The 21,383-nt window shown below is 29.9% G+C and overlaps 1 protein-coding gene and 1 long non-coding RNA gene across 22 annotated transcripts in view; both read left to right on the plus strand.

Annotated features, from left to right (window-relative positions):
- LOC123263822 (protein unc-80 homolog) overlaps window positions 1-20,341 on the plus strand; it is a 47,078-nt gene extending 26,737 nt beyond the window's left edge. For 8 of the 21 annotated variants that reach the window (XM_044726814.1, XM_044726819.1, XM_044726815.1 and 5 more), the window contains 12 exons: window positions 1,791-2,064; window positions 2,164-2,468; window positions 4,790-5,434; window positions 6,650-7,123; window positions 8,052-8,841; window positions 9,768-10,118; window positions 11,070-11,339; window positions 11,488-11,655; window positions 15,374-15,481; window positions 15,588-15,605; window positions 15,721-15,869; window positions 19,636-20,341. In XM_044726814.1, coding sequence (XP_044582749.1) covers window positions 1,791-2,064; window positions 2,164-2,468; window positions 4,790-5,434; window positions 6,650-7,123; window positions 8,052-8,841; window positions 9,768-10,118; window positions 11,070-11,339; window positions 11,488-11,655; window positions 15,374-15,481; window positions 15,588-15,605; window positions 15,721-15,869; window positions 19,636-20,157 — 4,074 coding nt within the window. In that variant the 3' untranslated portion in view covers window positions 20,158-20,341. Of the gene's footprint in view, window positions 1-1,790; window positions 2,065-2,163; window positions 2,469-4,789; window positions 5,435-6,649; window positions 7,124-8,051; window positions 8,842-9,767; window positions 10,119-11,069; window positions 11,340-11,426; window positions 11,459-11,487; window positions 11,656-12,568; window positions 12,582-15,373; window positions 15,482-15,587; window positions 15,606-15,720; window positions 15,870-19,635 lie in introns of those variants that run through there. The other 13 variants (XM_044726816.1, XM_044726835.1, XM_044726828.1 and 10 more) reach the window with 12 other exon arrangements.
- Window positions 2,640-4,180, plus strand: LOC123263873. Its single transcript, XR_006509244.1, has 3 exons — window positions 2,640-2,660; window positions 2,707-2,789; window positions 4,168-4,180. It is a non-coding gene; the product is annotated as an uncharacterized LOC123263873 (long non-coding RNA).
- Window positions 20,342-21,383: the final 1,042 nt, after the last annotated feature.

The following is a 21,383-nucleotide window of genomic DNA, read 5'->3' on the forward strand; positions in this document are numbered from 1 at the left end:
AGACTATTAGGAAAAAAAAAATTTTTTTTTTCTTTGCAAAAAGATACAAAATAAAAAAATTAAAAAATCCAAGTAACCGATATGATTGTTTATGATTTTCGGAAATTAAAAAAAATCTTATTGTAAATTTAAAAATTAAAAAAAAAATTTTAGAACGTATTTAGTGTGCGTGGTTGCAAAATATTTTACTTTTAATTAAATTCGTAAAATCTATTTACTAAGACTTTAAAAAAATTGAAATACACAATGACGCACACCAAGTGAACGTGGACTTGGCGTGATTTTTTTACAGTGAAACTGTTTTTGTTCGGATTTTAGTATTTTTTGTAATTATAATGAAAATTTACAATTGGTACCAACTTAAATCTCGCGTTGGCAGCATTTTTTACTACAAACTATCCCCTTGAAGCTACAGTTTATATAGATATAATTCCAGTGCACCCTGGCGGCCGTAAATGTAAGCTGTGAATTACTTTTTTTAACTGTAGTTGCGTATCTATAGGAGGATTACTACACATTTTTATTTTATCTAGTCTGTGGCGCTGACCTTTCTCCATAAAAAAAAAAGTCAGGATCGAAATTTGTGAGCGAGCTATAGTATGTGCTGATAAAATTTAATAATTTCAAGTAAATAAATTGTTATAAGTGAATATAATTAATTAATACGGTGAAATAAATTATGAATTACTGTTATGATAAACAAATTGGGTAAAAAAAGTACCGTATAATTAAATAAAATTTCGCAACCTCAAAAAACCGTCCTGCTTACAGTAAACACAGTCGGTAATCTGGCGCTCCGTTTACAACGGATTTGAACGGAACTTGGTGCCAGATTCTACCGAATCTGTGGATCGGTAGTCTGGCGCTCCGTTTACAACGGATTTGAACGGAACTTGGCGCCAGATTCTACCGAATCTGTGGATATTCACTCGAATTACGGTTAATTTTTATAGTTTCAAACAGTAAAGCGGACATCGGGGTGCCAAAAATATAAATATTACAGAACTTAATGTAGAAAGTATAAAACCCACAATTTATAATTTAATATCCAAAATAAGGGATTAGTAGCTGTCACTATAGTAAATAACGACTTTTTCATCTTAATTAAAAAATTACAGTTTCAAACATTAAAAATTGCCATTTCAATATATAGTCGATATTATGAAGAGAAGCGGAACTCAGATGAAAGAGAAGGGGGTCTCACTCTGGGAGAATTTAACATTTTAAACAGTAAAAATTATACTTTTAAAACATACATTTTACCAGTTCAAGCAAGTCAATAATTACAGTTTGATTTTTAGAGTTACGTTTAAAATTTACCATTTTACTTTGTAAATATTGACGTTGCTTGTATTAGAAATTTACTAACTTTATTTTATACTTTTTACATATCATTGCGATCATTTTTTAGGTACGAAATGATAAATATCAAAGTCTGAATTGTTAATTATTATACTTAAACATTTTAGACATTTACATAGCGAATATTACTGTTTGAAATAGTATTTTCTTTCATGAAAAGTGTAAATTGTAACGTTTAAATGGTAAATATTATAAAGTGAATAGTAAAATCACGATATTACTGTTTGAAATGGTAATCTTTAGCAGTTGATCATTACTTACTATAAATCAACTGTTATTTATTACAGTTTCCTTTTTTCCGTGTAATTTAGATGTTTTATCATTTAAAAAATTATTTAATAAATAAATTATAGCAAAAAAAATTGACTTAAAAATTCTTTAAATTTAAAAAAATACATTTTTTAAAAATAAAGTAATTTTTTGTCCAGGTTGTCCATAGTGTCCACGGAATAATGTTCAAAGACTTAAAGCAAATATTACGAAAAGAGCAGTGTGACGCGTCAATATTACTAACAGCTAATGTTCCCTCCGCGAAGAAGATTATCGTACATGGTCCTCAAGACCCTGACGCTGGAGGTATTCCTTCGCAGTTTCCTGTCCAGGAAGACACTCAGTTTTGTCAGATTCTACGGGAGTCATTGGATTTCTTCGGGATCGAGGAACATAAGCACAAAGAGTACTTCCTGGTAGACTACAAGACCCGTAAGTATTTTTATCCACTTCCCGTAACTATTTTCATCCACTTTAAAAAATGAAACTCTAGGTTGCTAAATAAATAAATAATTATAAAAAAAATTGCAGACCAGATCCACAACCCCTCATCCTACGTCAGAGACTACTATTTCTTCAAAAGGTCGCAGTACCCTCAGCTGGAGCTGATCCATATGAAGCCAGAGGATGCCTTTAATGCTCTACAGCGGCAGGAACTTGTTCACAAGTTTGTGGAAATTGGTAAAGTCCTGCTAACCTGGGCGATTTTGAAGAACGTCGATATGGTGGTTCAAAGGGTTGTTTTTCTTCATGAAGAATTGATGAAACTCCCGGCGTTTCCGCGAAAGGCTCTCGAGGCGGACTTGGATCTTTACAAAGGCGGAGAAATCGGCAGGGTAATTATGAAAGTTACTAAGATAAATGTAATAGAAGGGAACAAGTGATTTTTTCAGGGGATTTTTCTAAAATTTAGATTTTTAAATCTAGTAAAATTTGACCGTATTTAATTATCTAAAAATTTTATACTGATATCTTAAAATTGCACGCCTCATAGCGCGAAGCGCTACAATAATATCGCGTGCCTAAAGGTAAAAGGACTTATAACAATTTATGCGCCCTTTTACCTTTTCAAAGGTAAAAGGGCGCATATTTTTTTTTTATTGCCAATCGAGTAGTAGACACATTCTGCGCTTAAAATTGAAAAAAAAATTACAAACGTAAAAGGGCGTATGTCTTTAATTATACGCCCTTTTACTTTTGAAAATTTGAAATTTTGGAGATCTAAAGGTGAAAGGGTGTATAATTTTTTTTTCGGCCAGTTTACAAAAGAACATATTTGTAGTTTAAAAATGTGAAAAAAAAAACTTTCTGTTGTAGTAGCGGCGTAAAACCTCAACTATACAACTTTTTAAAGTTAAAAAAGAAAATATATCCAAAAAAACAATAAATTACGCGTGATTATTTTCTCGCTTTTTATTTTAAGAAATAGTTATTATAAAATTTGGATCCTGGATTGTTGATCATGATGAAACAACTGTTGTGTGAACGGCACCAGTAGTTACCCAAGCGTCACAAAAAAAATGTTGACTTTTTGATAGATTTCACTCAACAAGAAGTTGAAAAATTAATAATCGTCAACTTAAATTCAACAAAACATTAACAAAAACTATTTTTCTCCTCAACGGAGGCGGAAAGCGGCATTTTCGTTTAGCGCAGCGGGAGGGAAATTGACGCTTTCCGCTCGGAGGGAAGAAAAAAAATTTGTGCCGCTTGGGTATATTCAATACGACGATTAAAGCAGGAAACTTCAAAATATTTGAATGTTCTCTGTCATTGTGATTTTTTTTATTACTTAATTTTTACGTAATTTGTTTTTGATTGATTTATTTTCTATTTGTTTATATCAAACTTTGTATACGAGGCTGGTATTTGAGTATAACTTGTCTTGTGAAACTATTATTGACCATTTGGTATACAAAATACAATTTTTTTTTACACGCTCTTTTATCTTTAAGTAGTACTTTTCTTAAAGGTGAAAGGAAGTATGTCTTGAGATACGCCCTTTCAGCTTTAGGATACCAACTTTTTTTTTTTCACAGATTTTTACGTTTCAGACAATTTCAAACCGAATGGCAAAAAAAAATGTTTTTATACGCCCTTTCAGCACAAATCCCTATTAACCCTTAGCTATAAGTCCTTTTACCTTTAAGCATGCGATATAAGTAGATGTACACTGAAAAAACACTTAAATTAAACCATATTTTACTTTCTAAAATAAAATATTTTGGATGTACCAACGATTACTCCCGAACAAATTGATATTTCAATACCGGACTGTTTTTATTAGTTCAAGAATTCAATAAACTGGGTCTGTATTTAATATCAGTAGCCTAGTTTACGTATTTTTTTTTTTTAAATTAAATTTTTATTAAAATTCACTACGATACAACCATACAACCGTAAAAAGACAAACGAACTTTTCTTATTTGTCACGTGAAAACTATGGTGCCACTTGATCAAGCTAGATTTTTTATACTGTATACGCATATGACAAGAAAATGAGGCACCGATATTTAAAAAAAAAAAAAAAATAAGAAATTACTTAATTATAATTTTTTTTTTTTAATTAATCAAAAATGAATGAGCGTGTGCATTTTTGGATTTTCCGAACTTTTTTATTTTTTTAGTTAATTTAAATAGTTTCAATTAATAATATTGAAAATTTACTTAATTTCAAAAATTCTTAAGCCTCCAAAAATTTTCTATAAGAAAAAAAAGTTTATTATTTTTGATAGCTTTAAAATTTTTAGATAATAATTATAAAATTTTGGTTCTGATATTTGAACATTAATTTTTTTAATTTTTACAATAAAATTAATAATTCATGTTTTTTTTTTTTTTAAACTAAATCTTTAATTAATTAAAAAAAAACTCCAAATAAATTTTTTAAAATAAAAAATTAATCAAAATTATCTATTAATATTAAAATTCAATGAAATTAAAGTTAACAGTCACTTGATAATTTTTTAATTTCATTTAATAAATAAATTTGCTCCGAAAAATTATTTCTAAAAAAAAAAATTGCATTTTTTATTTATTTAATTTTCTAAATGTCATTTTTTTTTTTCTAATTTTCTTTGACATAATTTAATTGTCCAAAAAATTTTTAAAATAATAAAATATCTGCTAAATTAATTTTCATTAAAATTCTTTAAAGGAATTGCTGGGCTTGGACGTAATGCACAAATTCATGTGGGTGAGACTAATAGCTCGAATGTTTGAAGCGATGGCAGGGAACTTCGCCTACTCCGGAGACATCCACCTATTCCTGAACGTCCTGAACGGAGCGATCATCCTCCATAGTGAAGATTCCTGCATCTTGCGCTACGTAGTAGCGACTTACATAAACGCGGCCCACAATTTCAAGAATATATTCTCGACAAACGGGTACTTGCTAATAATGCCGACTCTGTTGCAACTGTACTCGACTCACCAGACCAACAAGCTGGTCACCACGACCGTCGAGTACGCAGTGAAGCAGTTCTACCTGATGAACCGCAAGCCGTTCATCCTCCAGATGTTCGGCAGCGTTTCCACTATTTTGGACACTGACGAGACCAGCACTCACGGAGAAGCTCACAAAGTCCCTTCGATATGCCTCTTCAACCTCCTGATGAGCTTAGAGACACCCTCGCCTGACCCGCTCAACATCGGCGAGCTTGTCAAGGAGGAAAAACCTCTCAAGGCTATTGATTTTTGCTATCATGATGAAACTGAAATGGTTTCTGTGCTAGATTGCATCTCGCTATGTGTTATGGTGATTGCTTATGCAGCTGATTCTATCCGCGGACAGCAAATGTTGGTAAGAAATGAATAATAATTAAATTATTAGTTAATTAAAAATTAAGGCAAGAAATTTTGCTTTTTAGATATTAATTAATTTTTGATATTACGGAGGAAATATTAGGCTTAGAAAAAACATTTTAGGAACAAAAGTTTAAAATTTTATTTTAGAAAAAAAAATGTCTCTTATTTTTTTATACAAAAATAAATAATAACTTTTGTTAAATTGCACTGTACTTTCTTAAAAATATAAGCTCATTCCGATATTACACTTATCAAGAGCTTTCATTTGAGTACCCACATGCATTTTTCATATATACATATATATAAATATATAAAATACATGAAAAATTGATGTGGGTACTCAAATGAAAGGTCTTAATGAGTATATCATCAAGATGAGCTTATATCTTTAAAAATGTCAATAATTCTCAAGATACAAGGTCATTTCTTAATTATTGACATTTTTAAGATAAGCTCATTCCGATATTACACTTATCAAGAGCTTTCATTTGAGTACCCACATGCATTTTTCATATATACATATATATAAATATATAAAATACATGAAAAATTGATGTGGGTACTCAAATGAAAGGTCTCGATGAGTGTTATGTCGGGATGAGCTTATTTCTTGAAAAACGTCAATAGTTCACAAGATACAAGGTCATTTCTTAATTATTAATATTTTTAAAGATGTAAGCTCATCTTGACGTTACACTCATCAAGAGCTTTCATTTGAGTACCCACATGCATTTTTGATATATTTTTCATATATACATATGTATAATATATATAAATATATAAAATATATGAAAAATTGATGTGGGTACTCAAATGAAAGGTCTTGATGAGTATAACATCGGGATGAGCTTATACTTTTAAAAATATCTATAGTTCACAAGATACAAGGTCATTTTTTAATTATGTATCCTGGAGACAAAATTTTTCTTATTCTTTTAGTAATATAAATAATTCAATTTTTTGATAATGATAAAAATCTTTATTTTGAATTCACGGCTTTCTGATTGGTCTTAGGAGAAAGTTATAAGACATATTTTTTTATACAATTAAATTTTGAACAACTTTTATTTAAAAAAATTTTTTTACAACTAATATATTCGCCGTAATATCAAAAATTGAACACTATTAATTATTAATATTTCTAAAATTAATTCAAAAGTCCTGGATATGATTATCATATTAAATAAATATAATTATAAAAAAATTCTAGACTATCCTGGAAGCCATTTTGCCTTGCTACGTCCAGCAAATTCAACTCCCGACTTACAACCGTGAAGGAAAAACCGAGAAGGAGATAATAAACCAGCTTGCAATTGCTGTTAAAACTCTTGTCAATAATTCCGAGGCTTTGACAAAGTACTACAACGGCCCGCAAAAGTCCAGTCCGGAGCACAAAGGCTCCAGTCAGAGGAACTACGGCAAGGGACCTTACTCCCCCGGATTCGAGTACGAGGACGAAACTCACACGACAAAGTATCTAGAACACACAAAAGTGAGAACTTTCTACGAGCGGGACAATGATGACGCTGAGAGTTCTCATAAGAATGAATTCAGGCGACCCAGAGACACTTTGCTCAACATTGTCGGGGATTTTGTCGCCAGAACTTCTGTTAGACTCGCTGAGCTTAATAAAAAGTCTCAGGATGGGAAAACTATCGAGTTGTTGGACTCCAAGTGTCATGTGGTGAGTTTTTTCATTTCATTATTAATTTAAGAAAATTTGTAAGAGTCTTTTTCTATTAATTTATTTACAATTAACATTAACATAAATTAATTATTAAAAAATTTCTTTCATTATTTAAAATGATATTTTTAATAAAAAAGAATTAATTAAAAATTTTTGTTCTTAATTTTTGATATCACAGCAAAGATATTGATAAGAAGTTTTTTAATATTTTTAATCTTTTTGGTAAAATTAAAAAAAATAAGTAAAAAATTACTTTTTACTAGATTTAAAATAATTAATACTAGCAACCTTGCAGTCACTATGTGACTGCTGTGACTTGTGAACTATAAATTAATAAAATTTTGCTTTATTAAATAATGACTTTTATTAAATTGCACTGTATTTCTTTAAATTTTAACCTTTTTGAAGATAATATAGATAATAAGATAATAAGCTCATCTTGATGTTACACTCATGAAGCGCTTGAATTTAAGTACCCACATGCCTTTTTGATATATTTTTCATATATACATATATATAATATACATAAATATATAAAATATATGAAAAATTGATGTGGGTACTCAAATGAAAGGTCTCGATGAGAGTAACGTCGGAGTGAGCTTATATCTTTAAAAATGTCAATAGTTCTCAAGACACGAGGTCATTTCTTAATTACTGACATTTTAAAGACATAAGCTCATCCTGATGTTACACTCATCAAGCGCTTTCATTTGAGTACTCACATGCATTTTTGATATACTTTTCATATATACATATATATAATCTATATAAATATATGAGAAATTAATGTGGGTACTCAAATGAAAGCTTTTGATGAGTGTAACATCAAGATGAGCTTATATCTTTAAAAATGTCAATAGTTCACAAGATAATAATATTTCTAGTGCCTAATTAATAATAACTAAAATTATTATTTCCCCAGCGCTTAGCAGATGTAGCACACAGTTTGCTGAAGGTAGCGCCATATGACCCCGAAACGATGGGCTGCCGAGGGCTAAGAAGGTACATGAACGACGTTCTCCCATCAACAGAGTGGTCAAACGACGACATGCGTCCTGCTTTAACAATAATTCTGCGCCGACTTGACAAAACCTTCAGCAAAATCTACAAAAAGGCTTCAGTCCGTCGCAACACAGACTGGGAAGCTGCCAGCGATTTATTGAAAGGAATTTACGAGACTCTATCTCGGTACCCTTACATCGCGCACTTTCAATATTTTAAAACCCTGCTGAGCACCTGTCAAGCTCTGATAGTCGGCGACACCGGCCTAGTAGAAGTGACATCCGGAGCCTCAGCGGCTCTGATGAGCAAGATTCCGCCTCAGCACTTTTGCTCGACGGTTCTGAGGCTGATCGCCTTGCACGTCATCTCTCTAGGGGATGGATACTCTTTAGAAAATGTCTGTGGAGGCTCGACTATGTTTGCTTCTCAAACACGCACGGAGAATATGTTACTCAATCTTTTGATTCCTCTTTTTTTGAGGGTTGGAACCGGCCGCAAAGATGTTCCGAAATTACGCCCGGCGGATCTTAGCTTCGCTTTGATTGCTGTTTTGAACACTTTGTGGCCCACCGGGACTAAAACTATGCCCATGGCTATGCAGAATTTGAAAGCTACTACTGATATGAGGGCAGGAAGTCTTACTTTTGCTGCAAGAGATACTAAAATTTCTACTAAATTGTCCATGTCTTTATATCAAGTTGCTTTTTTGGGTAAGTATTTTACTTTTGATATTTTTTATACACTGGAAAAAAAAATTAACTTGAATCAAGAGAAAAAATTCTGAACCAAAAAAATAATTTTTAAGAGTTTTATTATCTTGAATCATAACCAAAAATTCTTGAATCAAGTAAAATTTACTCAGAGTATGGAAAATTTATTAGTTTAAAAATTTTTCTACTCAAATCGAGAAAATGAAATTCTTTAAAATTATTGACTTGATTCGTCATTTTTTTTTTGCATACAGTTTTTATTAATTAATTTTAATTTATTATAAATATCCTTTTTATAATAAATTAAATTTGTCTACTAGACGGTTTTTTTTTTCGTAACTTTTTTTATAAAATTATTGTATTAAAAATGAATATCGCGCTTTTATGTTATTTTTGATAAAAAATACTTAATCTTCTTGATTTGAGTAGAAAAATTTTTAAACTAATTAATTTTTCTTGATTGAAGGAAATTTTACTTGATTAAAGAATTTTTCTCTCGAATCAAGTTGATTTTTTTTTTTTCAGTGTTCAAATTTTAAATTCTAATATTTCAAAATTTAATGCCGCAAAGACTATTTAAAAAAATTTCTGCGGATAGAAGATACTTATGAGTATAAGTATTAAAAATTTCAAAAAACGGTTTTTTCTTGGAACGTCCTTAAACGCATTTTTCTTGAAATTTTTTCTTTTTTAAATGATACCCACGTTTTCTCAAGTTCTACTGAACCTAATTACTTGAAATTTGGTGTAAATCTTCTTTTATAAGCTTCTCTATCGCATAAGCTATCCTTATCTCCAAATTTAAATATTTACGATTTTTAAAAAATTCGAAAAACTCAAAAAAAGTGGACAAAAATTAAATTATTTTTATGCGTTTTTCTAGCTTTAAGCTCTATAATTTTCTAAAAGCTAATTAATAATTTCAGCACTAAAAATAATGATAATCTGCTTTGAGACTGAATTAAAAACCGAATGGACAAAAATCCTCCGAACAATGAGACTACTTAACAAAAGAAACGAAGCGTCAATCCACCTCTGGAATTTCCTTGAGTTTGTAGTGACCCACCGAACGGCTCTCTACATCCAAATGCTCCCGTTCATCGTCCACAAAATTGGCCAGCCTCCAATTTCAGAGCATGAGCGCAATATGCAAACAATAATTCGTGGAAAAATCAACGGTGATACTCTAGCCTATCCTAAATCCCGGGGAACACTTCTTGGAGACTTACTTCACGAGTTACGAGATATGAAGGAAGAAATTGAAGATCGTAAATTTGGTAAGTCCTTTTTTCACCAAAAAATTAAATTATTTTTTATGAATCTTAATTTTTGACAATAGGGCAAAATTATTGGTCGTATAAAAAATTATTTGAAACTAAAGTTGTTCAAAATTAAATTTTATAAAAAAAATATCTCTTATGATTTTTTCTTAGGACTAATCAGAAAGCTATAATTTCAAAATTAAAATTTTCCAAAATAATTACCGAAAAACTTGAATTATTTATGGTGAATCTTTATTTTTTTTTTAATTACAGTGAAAATATTATATTGTATAGTATAGAAAAATCATAAGAAAAGTTGTTCAAAATTAAATTTTTTTAAAAAAAATGTCTTTTACAATCTTCTCCTAGGACCAATAAGAAAGCCATAATTTCAAAATTAAAATTCATTTAATTACCAAAAAATTGAATTATTAATTATGAACCTTAACTTTTGATATTACGGCAAAAATATTGATCGTATAAAAAAATATTTAGAGAAAAAAAAATGTTCAAAATTTAATTAAAAAAAAAAAATGTCTTATAATTTTCTTTTAGGACCAATCAAAAAGCCTTAATTTCAAAATTAAAATTTTGATAATTACCAAAAAATTAAATTATTAATTATGAATTTCAATTCTTAAAATTCTAGTGAAAATATTTAATTAGTTGTAAAAAAATCATGAATTTTTTTTTATAAAATTAAATTTTGAACTTTTGTTTCAAAACTTTTTTTTTAAGCCCAATATTAATTATTTATATATTTCGAAAATGCAACAATCTTTTCCATAAATTAATTAATTAACTAACTAATTAATTAATTATTTAATTAACTAATTAATTAATTATTTAATTAACTAATTAACTAATTATTTAATTAACTAAGTATTTAATTAACTAATTAATTAATTAATTAACTAACTAACTAATTAATTAACTAATTAATTAATTAATTTGTTATTTAAACAGACGAAATGCAACCAGAGCCAAAGAGAAGCGTGGTAGACATGCACCCAGGAGCTCCAAATGCCGACGGTCAGCCGCGAACCCAGCGCCCGTCTCTCCTTAACGACCTGTGGAGCGGCGACCTAGCTTCCAAAGCCCACATCAATAGAACTCCTGCAGAAACTCCAGGTTCCCATTCAACAACTCTCCACTCGATCCAGCAGTCGCTTAACTCCGGAAGCGCTCGGTCTTCAATGCCCAGCCAAGGCTCCGCTCCGAACGGCGCCACCAGAGGTAAAATCATTATTAATTATTTAATTAATAAAATAAATAAAATGAATCATGAACAACACATCCACGAATCACTTTGCCCACTCCAAGGCATTCGCTGTCATTAGCCACCCTTTTTTTACTTTCATTATCATTTACACAAAAAACAAAGCCATGAGAAGAAACATTGATGGGGTTGTCACCTTGACTGCTCCGTATCTCAAATTGTCGGTCCTAGGATCGGTCTCCAGTGGTGGGTCCTCTACTCTTAAGGACACTCATGCTCCTGATAATGCTAATCAGGTTAAGTCTGACGAAAATCTACCCAACGAGCCGACAGGTATTTATTTATTTTATTTTATTTTATTTTTTTTAAATAAGTTAAGATTATTGTTTTATACAATGATCTGGTTATTTATAATTGATGATGGTTTTTAAATGTTAAGTGCTGGTTTTTTTGCCCACCATTTGTTTTAATGACAAGTATGTGTGTTATTTTTTTAGAAAATATTCAGATAAGTTTTTTATTTATTTTTTTTTTGGTAAAAATTTGAGGTAATAAAAATAGCCGGATGAAAATTTAATTAGCTGACATCAAAAAATTTTTACATTTTTTTAATTTAATAAAATTTTGCGTTATTAAAGAATGATTCTTGTTACATTGCACTGTATTTTCTAGAATATTGACGATTTGAAAGATATAAGCTCATCATGATGTTATACTTTATCGAGAGCTTCCATTTGAGTACCCACATGCATTTTTTATATATTTTTTATATATACATATATATATATAAATATATGAAATATATGAAAAATTGATGTGGGTACTCAAATGAAAGGTCTCGATGAGTGTAATGACAGGGTTAACATATCTCTTTAAAAATATCATTAGTTGACAAAATATACAATGTCATTTCTTAATTAATGAAATTTTTTTAAGATATAAACTCATTTCGATGTTACACTCATCGAGTAGTAAAAAAATCAAAAATCTCCAAATGTCGCTAATTTTATTTTCATACCTGCCTCTAACAAACAATCAAAAAGTGTGAAAGCCATTTTGAGATTAACAATTCTAAAGAAACTGTCAAATCTTCGTTTAATTAATAAATAAGAATAAAAAATAAAAGAATTTACCACAGTTGGAACGAGCCATTGTCAAGAGCACTGCCTTTAATTAATAAAATAAATGATTTATACTGATAAATAAAATTAAAATCAACTGATAATTGAATTGCTTCCAATGCTAGCTAGGGACCAAAGGTAAGCAGCTCGATAAAATCAGAATTATTTTTATTAAAATTATTTTTTAATACTAATTTATTTAATTATTAATAAACTTACTTAATCTGTGTTCCTTGTGTGTCCTCAGCTTATTTTAACTGGTTAAGCAACGAGCCTTCTCCACTATCTTCCATTCACTCCTTTTCTTCATAAATATTTTTTTATTTATTTTTAATTATTATTACTACTTAAATATAAATAAAAACACCTGTCTATTAATCTGTCAATTACCACAATTATTTGTGACATTTATTATATATCACATTTATTTATTTATTTAAGAGTATTAAAATGAACACCAACGAGTTATTCGTACTAGCAGTATTTTAGACAATGGTAATGTCCAACAGTTGGTACCCCTACTTTCTCTTGTTGCATAGACTCAATACGCACATACTACATAACTGTTAACTGTGTAATTGCTTATTGTCTTTCTGTTTCTATTTTTATTTTTAATGATAATATTTTGATGCTTTTTTTCAGCACTTGTTAATTTTTACAGCGCTATTATTTTGACAGCTGATCAATTTTTGTGCATACTCATGTTCATAACCTCACTTTTTATTGTACTGAAGTAACTGACAACCGCCATTTTTTTTTATTTTATAAAAATAGAAAAAAGTATTGTTAAAAATTGTTTTTTAATTTTTTAAATAATAATTTCATTGTTAAAAAATTATTAAGAAAATTTTTGTCAATTAATTTTAATAATACTAAAGTTAGCCGACATTTTTAATTTTTTGATTTGTTTTTAATAATTAAATTAAAACAAAAAAATATTTAAAAAAAATTACACTTACAGTTTTTGAAGTTTTTCACAAGTGAAAATTTTTTTTTATTTTTTTGTAATTAATTATTAAAAAAAAATCAAAAAATTAAAAATGTCGGCTAACTTAATTTTCATTTAATTTTAGTGTCTTTATTTAATGATACTGAAGTCAGCTGACAATCCCCATTTTGTTTTTATTTTATAAAAATAAAAAAAGTAATTTTAAAAATTGTTTTTTTTTTAATTTAATAAAAATAATAATGTAATTTTCTTTTATTAATTTTCACTTGTTGAATTTTTTTAATAATAATTTAATTGTTATAAAATTAAAAAAAAATTTTTTTTAATTAACTTCTTTGTTTTTATTTAATGGTACTGAAGTCAGCTGACAATCGCCATTTTGTTTTTATTTTATAAAAATAAAAAAAGTAATTTTAAAAATTATTTTTTTTTTATTTTATAAAAATAAAAAAAAATGTTTTTTTAATTTTCACTTGTTAAATTTTTTAATAATAATTTAATTGTTAAAAAATTATTAAAAAAGTTTTGTCAATTAACTTTAGTGTCTTTATTTAATGATGATGATACTGAAGTCAGCTGACAATCGCCATTTTTTTTTTTATAAAAATAAAAAAAGTTATTTTAAAAATTATTTATTCTAATTTTCACTTGTTGAATTTTTTTATTAAATTTTTTTAATAATAATTTAATCGTTATAAATTAAAAAAAAAATTTTTTTTAATTAACTTCTTTGTTTTTATTTAATGATACTGAAGTTAGCTGACAGCCGCCATTTTTTTTTATTTTATAAAAATAAAAAAAGTAATTTCAAAAATTGTTTTTTTTTAATTTTCACTTGTTGAATTTTTTTAATAATTTAATTTTTATAAAATTAAAAAAAAATTTTTTTAATTAACTTCTTTGTTTTTATTTAACGATACTGAAGTCAGCTGACAGTCGCCATTTTGTTTTTATTTTATAAAAATAAAAAAAGTCATTTTAAAAATTGTTTTTTTTAATATTCAGTTGTTGAATTTTTTTATTAAATTTTTTTAATAATAATTTAATTATTATTAAATTAAAAAAAATTTTTTTTTCAATTAACTTCAGTGACTTTATTTAATTATACTGAAGTCAGCTGACAACCGCCATTTTTTTTTTATTTTACAAAAATAAAAAAAGTCATTTTAAAAATTGTTTCTTTAATTTTCACTTAAATTTTTTAAATAAAAATATAATTCTTATAAAATTAGAAAAAAAAATTTTTCTCAATTAACTTGTGTCTTTATTTAACTATACTGAAATCAGCTGACAGTCGCCATTATGGTTTTATATTATAAAAATAAAACAAAGTATTTTTTAAAATTCTTTTTTTAATTTTCACTTGTTGAATTTTTTAATTAAAGTTTTTAATCATAATTCAATTTTTTAAAATTAAAAAAAATTTTTTTTTAGTTAACTTAAGTTAACTGAATTTAGTGTCTTTATTTAATGATACTGAAGTCAGTTGACTGACGCCATTTTTTTTTTAATTTTATCAAAATAAAAACAGTCATTTTAAAAATTGTTTTTTTTTTTTTAATTTTCACTTGATTTTTTTTTAGTAATAATTTAATTGTTATAAAATTATTAAAAAACATTTTTCAGCTAACTTCAGTGTCTTCATATTTAATGATACTGAAGTCAGCTGATAGCTGTCAATTATTTTAATTTTTAAAATAAATTCTTTAAAAATATTTTCACTAATAATTCTTATATAATTATTACGTGCTAAATTTTTTTATTGAATTTTTTATAATAAAAATTTATTTTTTATAAAATTAATAAGCAATTTTTAATGTAAGTTAACTTCAGTGTCTTAATATTTAATAATACTGAAGTCAGCTGATAGCTGTCAATTATTTTGATAATAATTTTAAATGTCAGTTACCTTCACTTTAGATGTGTTGTAATGAATTTGTGTGCTTCTCTAGATATTTGCTGTGATTGTCGCATGTTTCAGATAAAATTGATGAACGTAAGCATCATCTGCTTCATCCGTTGTTTACTCATCAAAAAGCCAAACGACTGAGCTTTGCAATACCTTCTGTAGAATTTAGACGCGCTTCAGGTAATTTTCATTTGTCAACATTTATCATCCACATTATTATCACCACTATTGTTACTATTGTTATTGTTATTTTTATTATATTTTTGCTTTGATCGTTAAATGTCAGCATGGTCTGTGTTGAGAGGTAACTTTTTCATTTTTAATATACTAAACTAAAAATAAGCTTCGGTAGTCCAGTAATTAGATTGTAACTTATAAAAAGTAATTATTAATTTGTGTAATTTTATTTAAACGACCAGGAGAAACGGTGACGAGTCAACTGAGCCCAAACAGCCCGATAGAAGACAGTTCCGGGGAATCCCGACAAGACAAGCCACGATTGCAGCGTTCGATGGGCCAAAGCAAAAAGACTTTTCGGTTAAGAAAAAGTCGACGGACTCATATTGAAGTTAGTTTAATTTTTTATTATTAATAGAGAACTTGCAAGTTATTTAATTTTTTTTTAAGTTCAATGAAAGTTATAGAAATAATTGTAACCGTACTTTTTTAAACATTGACGATTTTGAAGTTATAAGCTCATCTCGATGTCACACTCATCAAGAGCTTTCATTTGAGTACCCACATGCCTTTTTGATATATATATATATATATATATATATATATATATATATATATATATATATATATATATATATATATATATATATATATATAAAATATATGAAAAATTGATGTGGGTACTCAAATGAAAGGTCTCGATAAGTATATCATCAGGATGAGCTTATATCTTTAAAAATGTCAATAATTCTCAAGATACAAGTTCATTTATTAATTATTGATATTTTTAAAGATATAAGCTCATTTTGACATTACACTCATCGAGACCTTTCACTCGAGTACCCACATGCATTTTCATATATACATATTAGGGTGGCCCAAAAAAACTGACTATTTTTTTTTTTTGAGTCTCGAGTGAAAAAATGTTAGTTTTTGATGTTTTAAGAGCCCTCTCCAGAAGACAGTTCAAAAAAAAATTTTTAAGAGGTCACTCCAAATTTTTTAAAATTTCAAAAATCTTTAAAAATCGAACTTTTTTTTTTTAATTTTTAACTTCCCGCTACGAAAATCGAAGATTTTCAAAAATCGGGAAGTTATTTTCACCCCGTTTTGCAAAAACCGAGTTTTCATCAGATCTCGACGTTTGAAGGTCACAGGAAGCTTCCCTGACTATCCCCGCGAGGTTGTCACGGTATCTGTATGTGTGTGTGTGTGTGTGTGTGTGTGTGTGTGTGTGTGTGTGTGTGTGTGTGTGTGTGTGTGTGTGTGTTTTTAGGGTGGGGGAATCCTTTTTACGGATTCTAGGCATAGCTGTTTGGCCTGGATATGTGGCGACTCGACGCAGCGTCATACTAAAACTCGACACTAACGCCCCTACCCACTAAACCCTAAACCCCTTTTCCTTCTTTCCTCTAATCCCTCATGGAAACCGCCGTCAGGCATTACTTCGTGAAGGGAGGATCTAGCTACTGCTCTTCCTTCTGGTGGCTAAGGTGTTAACTACCTTCCTTCTATCTTCTGCTATTTGCTCTTTTTCTTTCGGTGGAACGCAAGTCTTTAAGGACTTCTGTTGCAAACGTGTTGGTAGCGTTCCAGACAGCTTCTGATGACAGCATTGCTGCTACTATTGTCTCTGGTTGGATTTTCCTCTTCAGGATATTCTCCAGCTCATCTCGCTGTGGGTAAAAACGTGGGCACTCAAAGAAAACGTGCTCTGCATCTTCATTGACTCCTGAGCAGGACGGGCACTCCGGGGAATCATCATGCTTGAAGCGGTGGAGATACGCCCGGAAACAGCCGTGTCCTGATAACATCTGTGTAAGATAATAGTTGACCTCACCGTGACTCCGGTTCAGCCAAACGTTGATCCTTGGTATGAGACGATGCGTCCACCTACCCTTCACTGTGGCATCCCACTGTAGTTGCCATCTACTTATGCTCCTCTGCCGCTCTTCTGTTCCAAGCTCCTCAGCGCTTAGTGTGGTCGACTTCTTTCGTTGGTAAAGGATCCGTCTTTCCTCAGCTAAGACTCTGAGAGGCAAAGTTCCGGAGATGACACACACTGCTTCCATAGATATTGTGCGGAAGGCACTTGCTACTCTTAAGGCACTCAGACGGTAGACTGGCCCAGCCTTTCTCCATGATTTTTGCTTTTCTAGTGCGTCCGCCCTGTGTGTGTGTGTGTGTGTGTATGTGTGTGTGTGTGTGTGAAAGTATGTGAACCGCTTATAACTTTTGAACGGCTTGACCGACTTCATCTCGGTTGGTGCCATTCGAAAGGGCTTGACCAAACTTAGATTTTGAAAACTATTTGGACCGATTCAGTTCAATAGATTTTGAGAAATCTTCAAAAAACTGAAAAAAAAATTTTTTTCAAATGTGGTTTTTTTGGAATAACTTTTAAACGGCTTGATGGTTCAATTCCAAAAACTAATCAGCTCTTAACCTCAAAAAACCACGTCGATCGCCACCAGTCCGGTCAAAATCGGTTGGTTCGTTCGAGAGATATCGTGAACGAAAGAAAACCGAAAAAAGTGTTATTTCGGAATAACTCCAAAATTCCTAGCGCGATCAATTCAAAATTTAAGATTCTTTGTGAGGCTTGAAAAACTGCGTTGAATGCTGCCAACCGCGTGAAAATCGGTTTATTCATTCAAAAGTTATTGCGGTTTAAAAATTCAAAAAATAGTGTCATCAAATCCCTATCAGACTTTTGAGCTCGAAGAGCTCAAAAGCATAGGAAAGCAATCTCTTTGAGCTTGGAGAGCTCAAAATAACCCATAAATTGTATATTTTGAGCTCGAAGAGCTCAAAAACGTCATTGGTGCAATTTTAAGCGCCTAAGTATGGAATTAGCGGGAAGTTGCAGGGATGGCCTTCAGGGTCAACCGTTTTTCTAATTTTTTTTCTCGTTACGGTATAATTTTATAAACTAAAAAAAAAATAATTTTCTGAAAATTTCAGTTCAAAGTTAAAATTTTAAAAGGTTGCTCATAATTTTTTTCAATTTATTAGTGCATTAGTTTAGATTTTTTCGAGCGACGTTTTACTATTCAAATTAAAATTCCATGCATTTTTTTTTTTTTTATTTATTACCATAATCGATAAAAATACATCACGAGATGAACTAAAAATCAAGCACAACATAGAAAATATAATTTTTTTTTAATTTAATAATTTTATTTAATCAACTGCCAGGCGTGGGTTCGAATCCCAAGCTGGTCTTAGAAACCAGCTTGGTTGAGATTTGACCTTGCCGCGTAGGTTAAGATTTTTACAAACCAAAAAGACCCCAACGTACCACTTCCAACAGTTAAAGTCAGCGATATGACTAATTAAAGAAAAAAAAAAAAAATTATGAGCGACCTTTCAAAATTTAAATTTTGAACTGAAATTATCAGAAACTTATTTTTTTTGGTCTATAAAATTATACCGTAACGAGAAAAAAAAATTAAAAAAAAAAAAAATTCGATTTTTGACGATTTTTGAAATTTTAAAAAATTTGGAGTGACCTTAAAAATTTTTTTTTAAGCTATCCTTTGGTGAGGGCTCTTAAAACATCAAAAACTAACATTTTTTCACTCGAGACTAAGAAAAAAAAATAGTCGGTTTTTTTGGGCCACCCTAATACATATATATAAATATATGAAAAATTGATGTGGGTATTCAAATGAAAGGTCTCGATGAGTGTAACATCAAAATGAGCTTATATCTTTAAAAATGTCAATAGTTCTCAAGATACAAGATCATTCCTTAATTACTGACATTTTTAAAGATATAAGCTTATCTCGATGTTACATTCATCAAGATCTTTAATTTGAATACCCACATCAATTTTTCATATATTTTATATATATATATATATATATATATATATATATATATATATGAAAAATATATCAAAAATGCATGTGGGTACTCAAATGAAAGCTCTCGATGAGTGTAACATCAAGATGAACTTATATCTTTAAAAACTTCAATACTTAAGAAAGTACAGTGCAATTTTAAAATTTCTAAATTAATTAATTTTCTCTATAAAAATTGAGTAACTTAAAACTTCTTAAAACCTTTAAAAATATCTTAAACTTCTTTAAAATATCTTTAAACCAGGAACTAAAATCTCAATCTTTAATTTATATATTTATAAATATTTCTAGATCCCTCACTTAAAACTAGAACAAGAGCCTCAACCAGTAGTGCCAACCTCCCAAACGCCGCCAGCGTCAGCAGCGACATCAGACGGTAGCGTCACTTTATCAGTAACAGAGCCAGTGCGCACGCGCAGGAGCTATTCCGTGCGCCCCGGAGACCTGGAACGTCTCCCAACAATGAACCTATCGCCCGCGCCAGTAAATCTTCTGCACCCAGCTTCGGACGTGTCTTACGACGAGGACACCTCGAGCACGTCGGGCTACCGCGAGTCCTACAGCATCCAGCTGGTGACGATGGAGGGCCGGGAGGCCCACCCACCTACTCTAGCTTCTCCGGACTTGAATGAGCCCTCCACCAGCAGCACCACCACCAACATGGCCTTCGACGGCAGCTCTCCCGACGACTCTCTCAACGGCAACAATCCAGGAGGTGAGAAGGCAGCTCTTCTGAGTTCTAGACAGCGCACCGCTTCTCAACACTCTCTTTTGATGGTCTTCCAGCCCCAAGACGAGGACACGCTGATTTAACAACCGGCTTTGGTTTTTAACTGTAATAAAAAAATTATTCCTAGGATTGTTGTTATTGCTAAGTGATACTTTAGGTGTAGTTTTAATTATTTTTAATTTTCGATATTTATACCGTTTAGATCAGCCCATTTAAAGGCCTAATTTGTACAATATCCTGTTAAGAATAAATATATATTACTGTTTTAGATAAAAAATTATCAGCTGTTTAATTATTTACCGTCAATAAGGCCAAGATTTTTTAAAAATTGAGTTAATTTTTTATATTACGGCAAAAATATTGGGCAATGAAAATAATTTTTAGAACAAGAGTTCAAAATTTTATTGTATAGAAAAATTGTCTTATGATTTTTTTATACTACTAATATTGTCACTGTAATTTAATAAATTAAGATTTATAATTAACTAGCAACCTTGCAGTCACTATGTGATTGCCGTAACTTGTGAATCATAAATAAACAAAATTTTTCTTTATTAAATAATGACTTTTAGTAGATTTCATAAAAATCTAACTATTACAGCCGTCCTCATGGCGCAACTTTTAAAAAATTTAGTCATTTTCTGACTCTGTTTGTCGAGCTGAGTCAGAAAATATATATAGTTCAAAAGTTTATATATGTATGTATTTATATATATATAAATATATATCTATATATATATAGGGAAAGTGGGTTTCGTAGACCGTCAATCACGCAAAAACTACTGAACGTATTGACATGGGACTGAGACCATTCGACGCGGAATGAATTGTAGATGGTTATAAGCTACTTATTTTTTTAATTCCATCATTCCTTCACCATTTTATTTCTATTTAACTTTGATAAACATTTTTTCCCGCCGATAAAAACAAAAGACAAGCATTTTTCTTCAATTTATTTGTTTTTTTTATCGGCATGAAGGGTATTACGTTTTTTTTTTTTTTTTTTTTGAGAAGTTAGTTCCATCTACCATCGCGTGGGTGGATGCGTAGGCAGATGTAAGGGCGGATGCGTGGGTGGAAAATTTCACTAATTATTTCATTTAGGCATGAAGGGTATTACGTTTTTTTTTGATAATTTAGTTCCATCTACCAACGCGTGGGTGAATGCGTGGGCGGATGCGTGGGTGTAATATATATAAGCGAAATAGGGTTTCTATGACTAAAGTTGCCGTCGAAACTACTGAAGCTATCGGGATGGGACTGCTACCATTCGACGCAGAATTTTCCGTAGATGGCTATGGGCTACTTA

Source organism: Cotesia glomerata, linkage group LG4 (assembly GCF_020080835.1).
Source record: "Cotesia glomerata isolate CgM1 linkage group LG4, MPM_Cglom_v2.3, whole genome shotgun sequence".
Lineage (NCBI taxonomy): Eukaryota > Metazoa > Arthropoda > Insecta > Hymenoptera > Braconidae > Cotesia > Cotesia glomerata.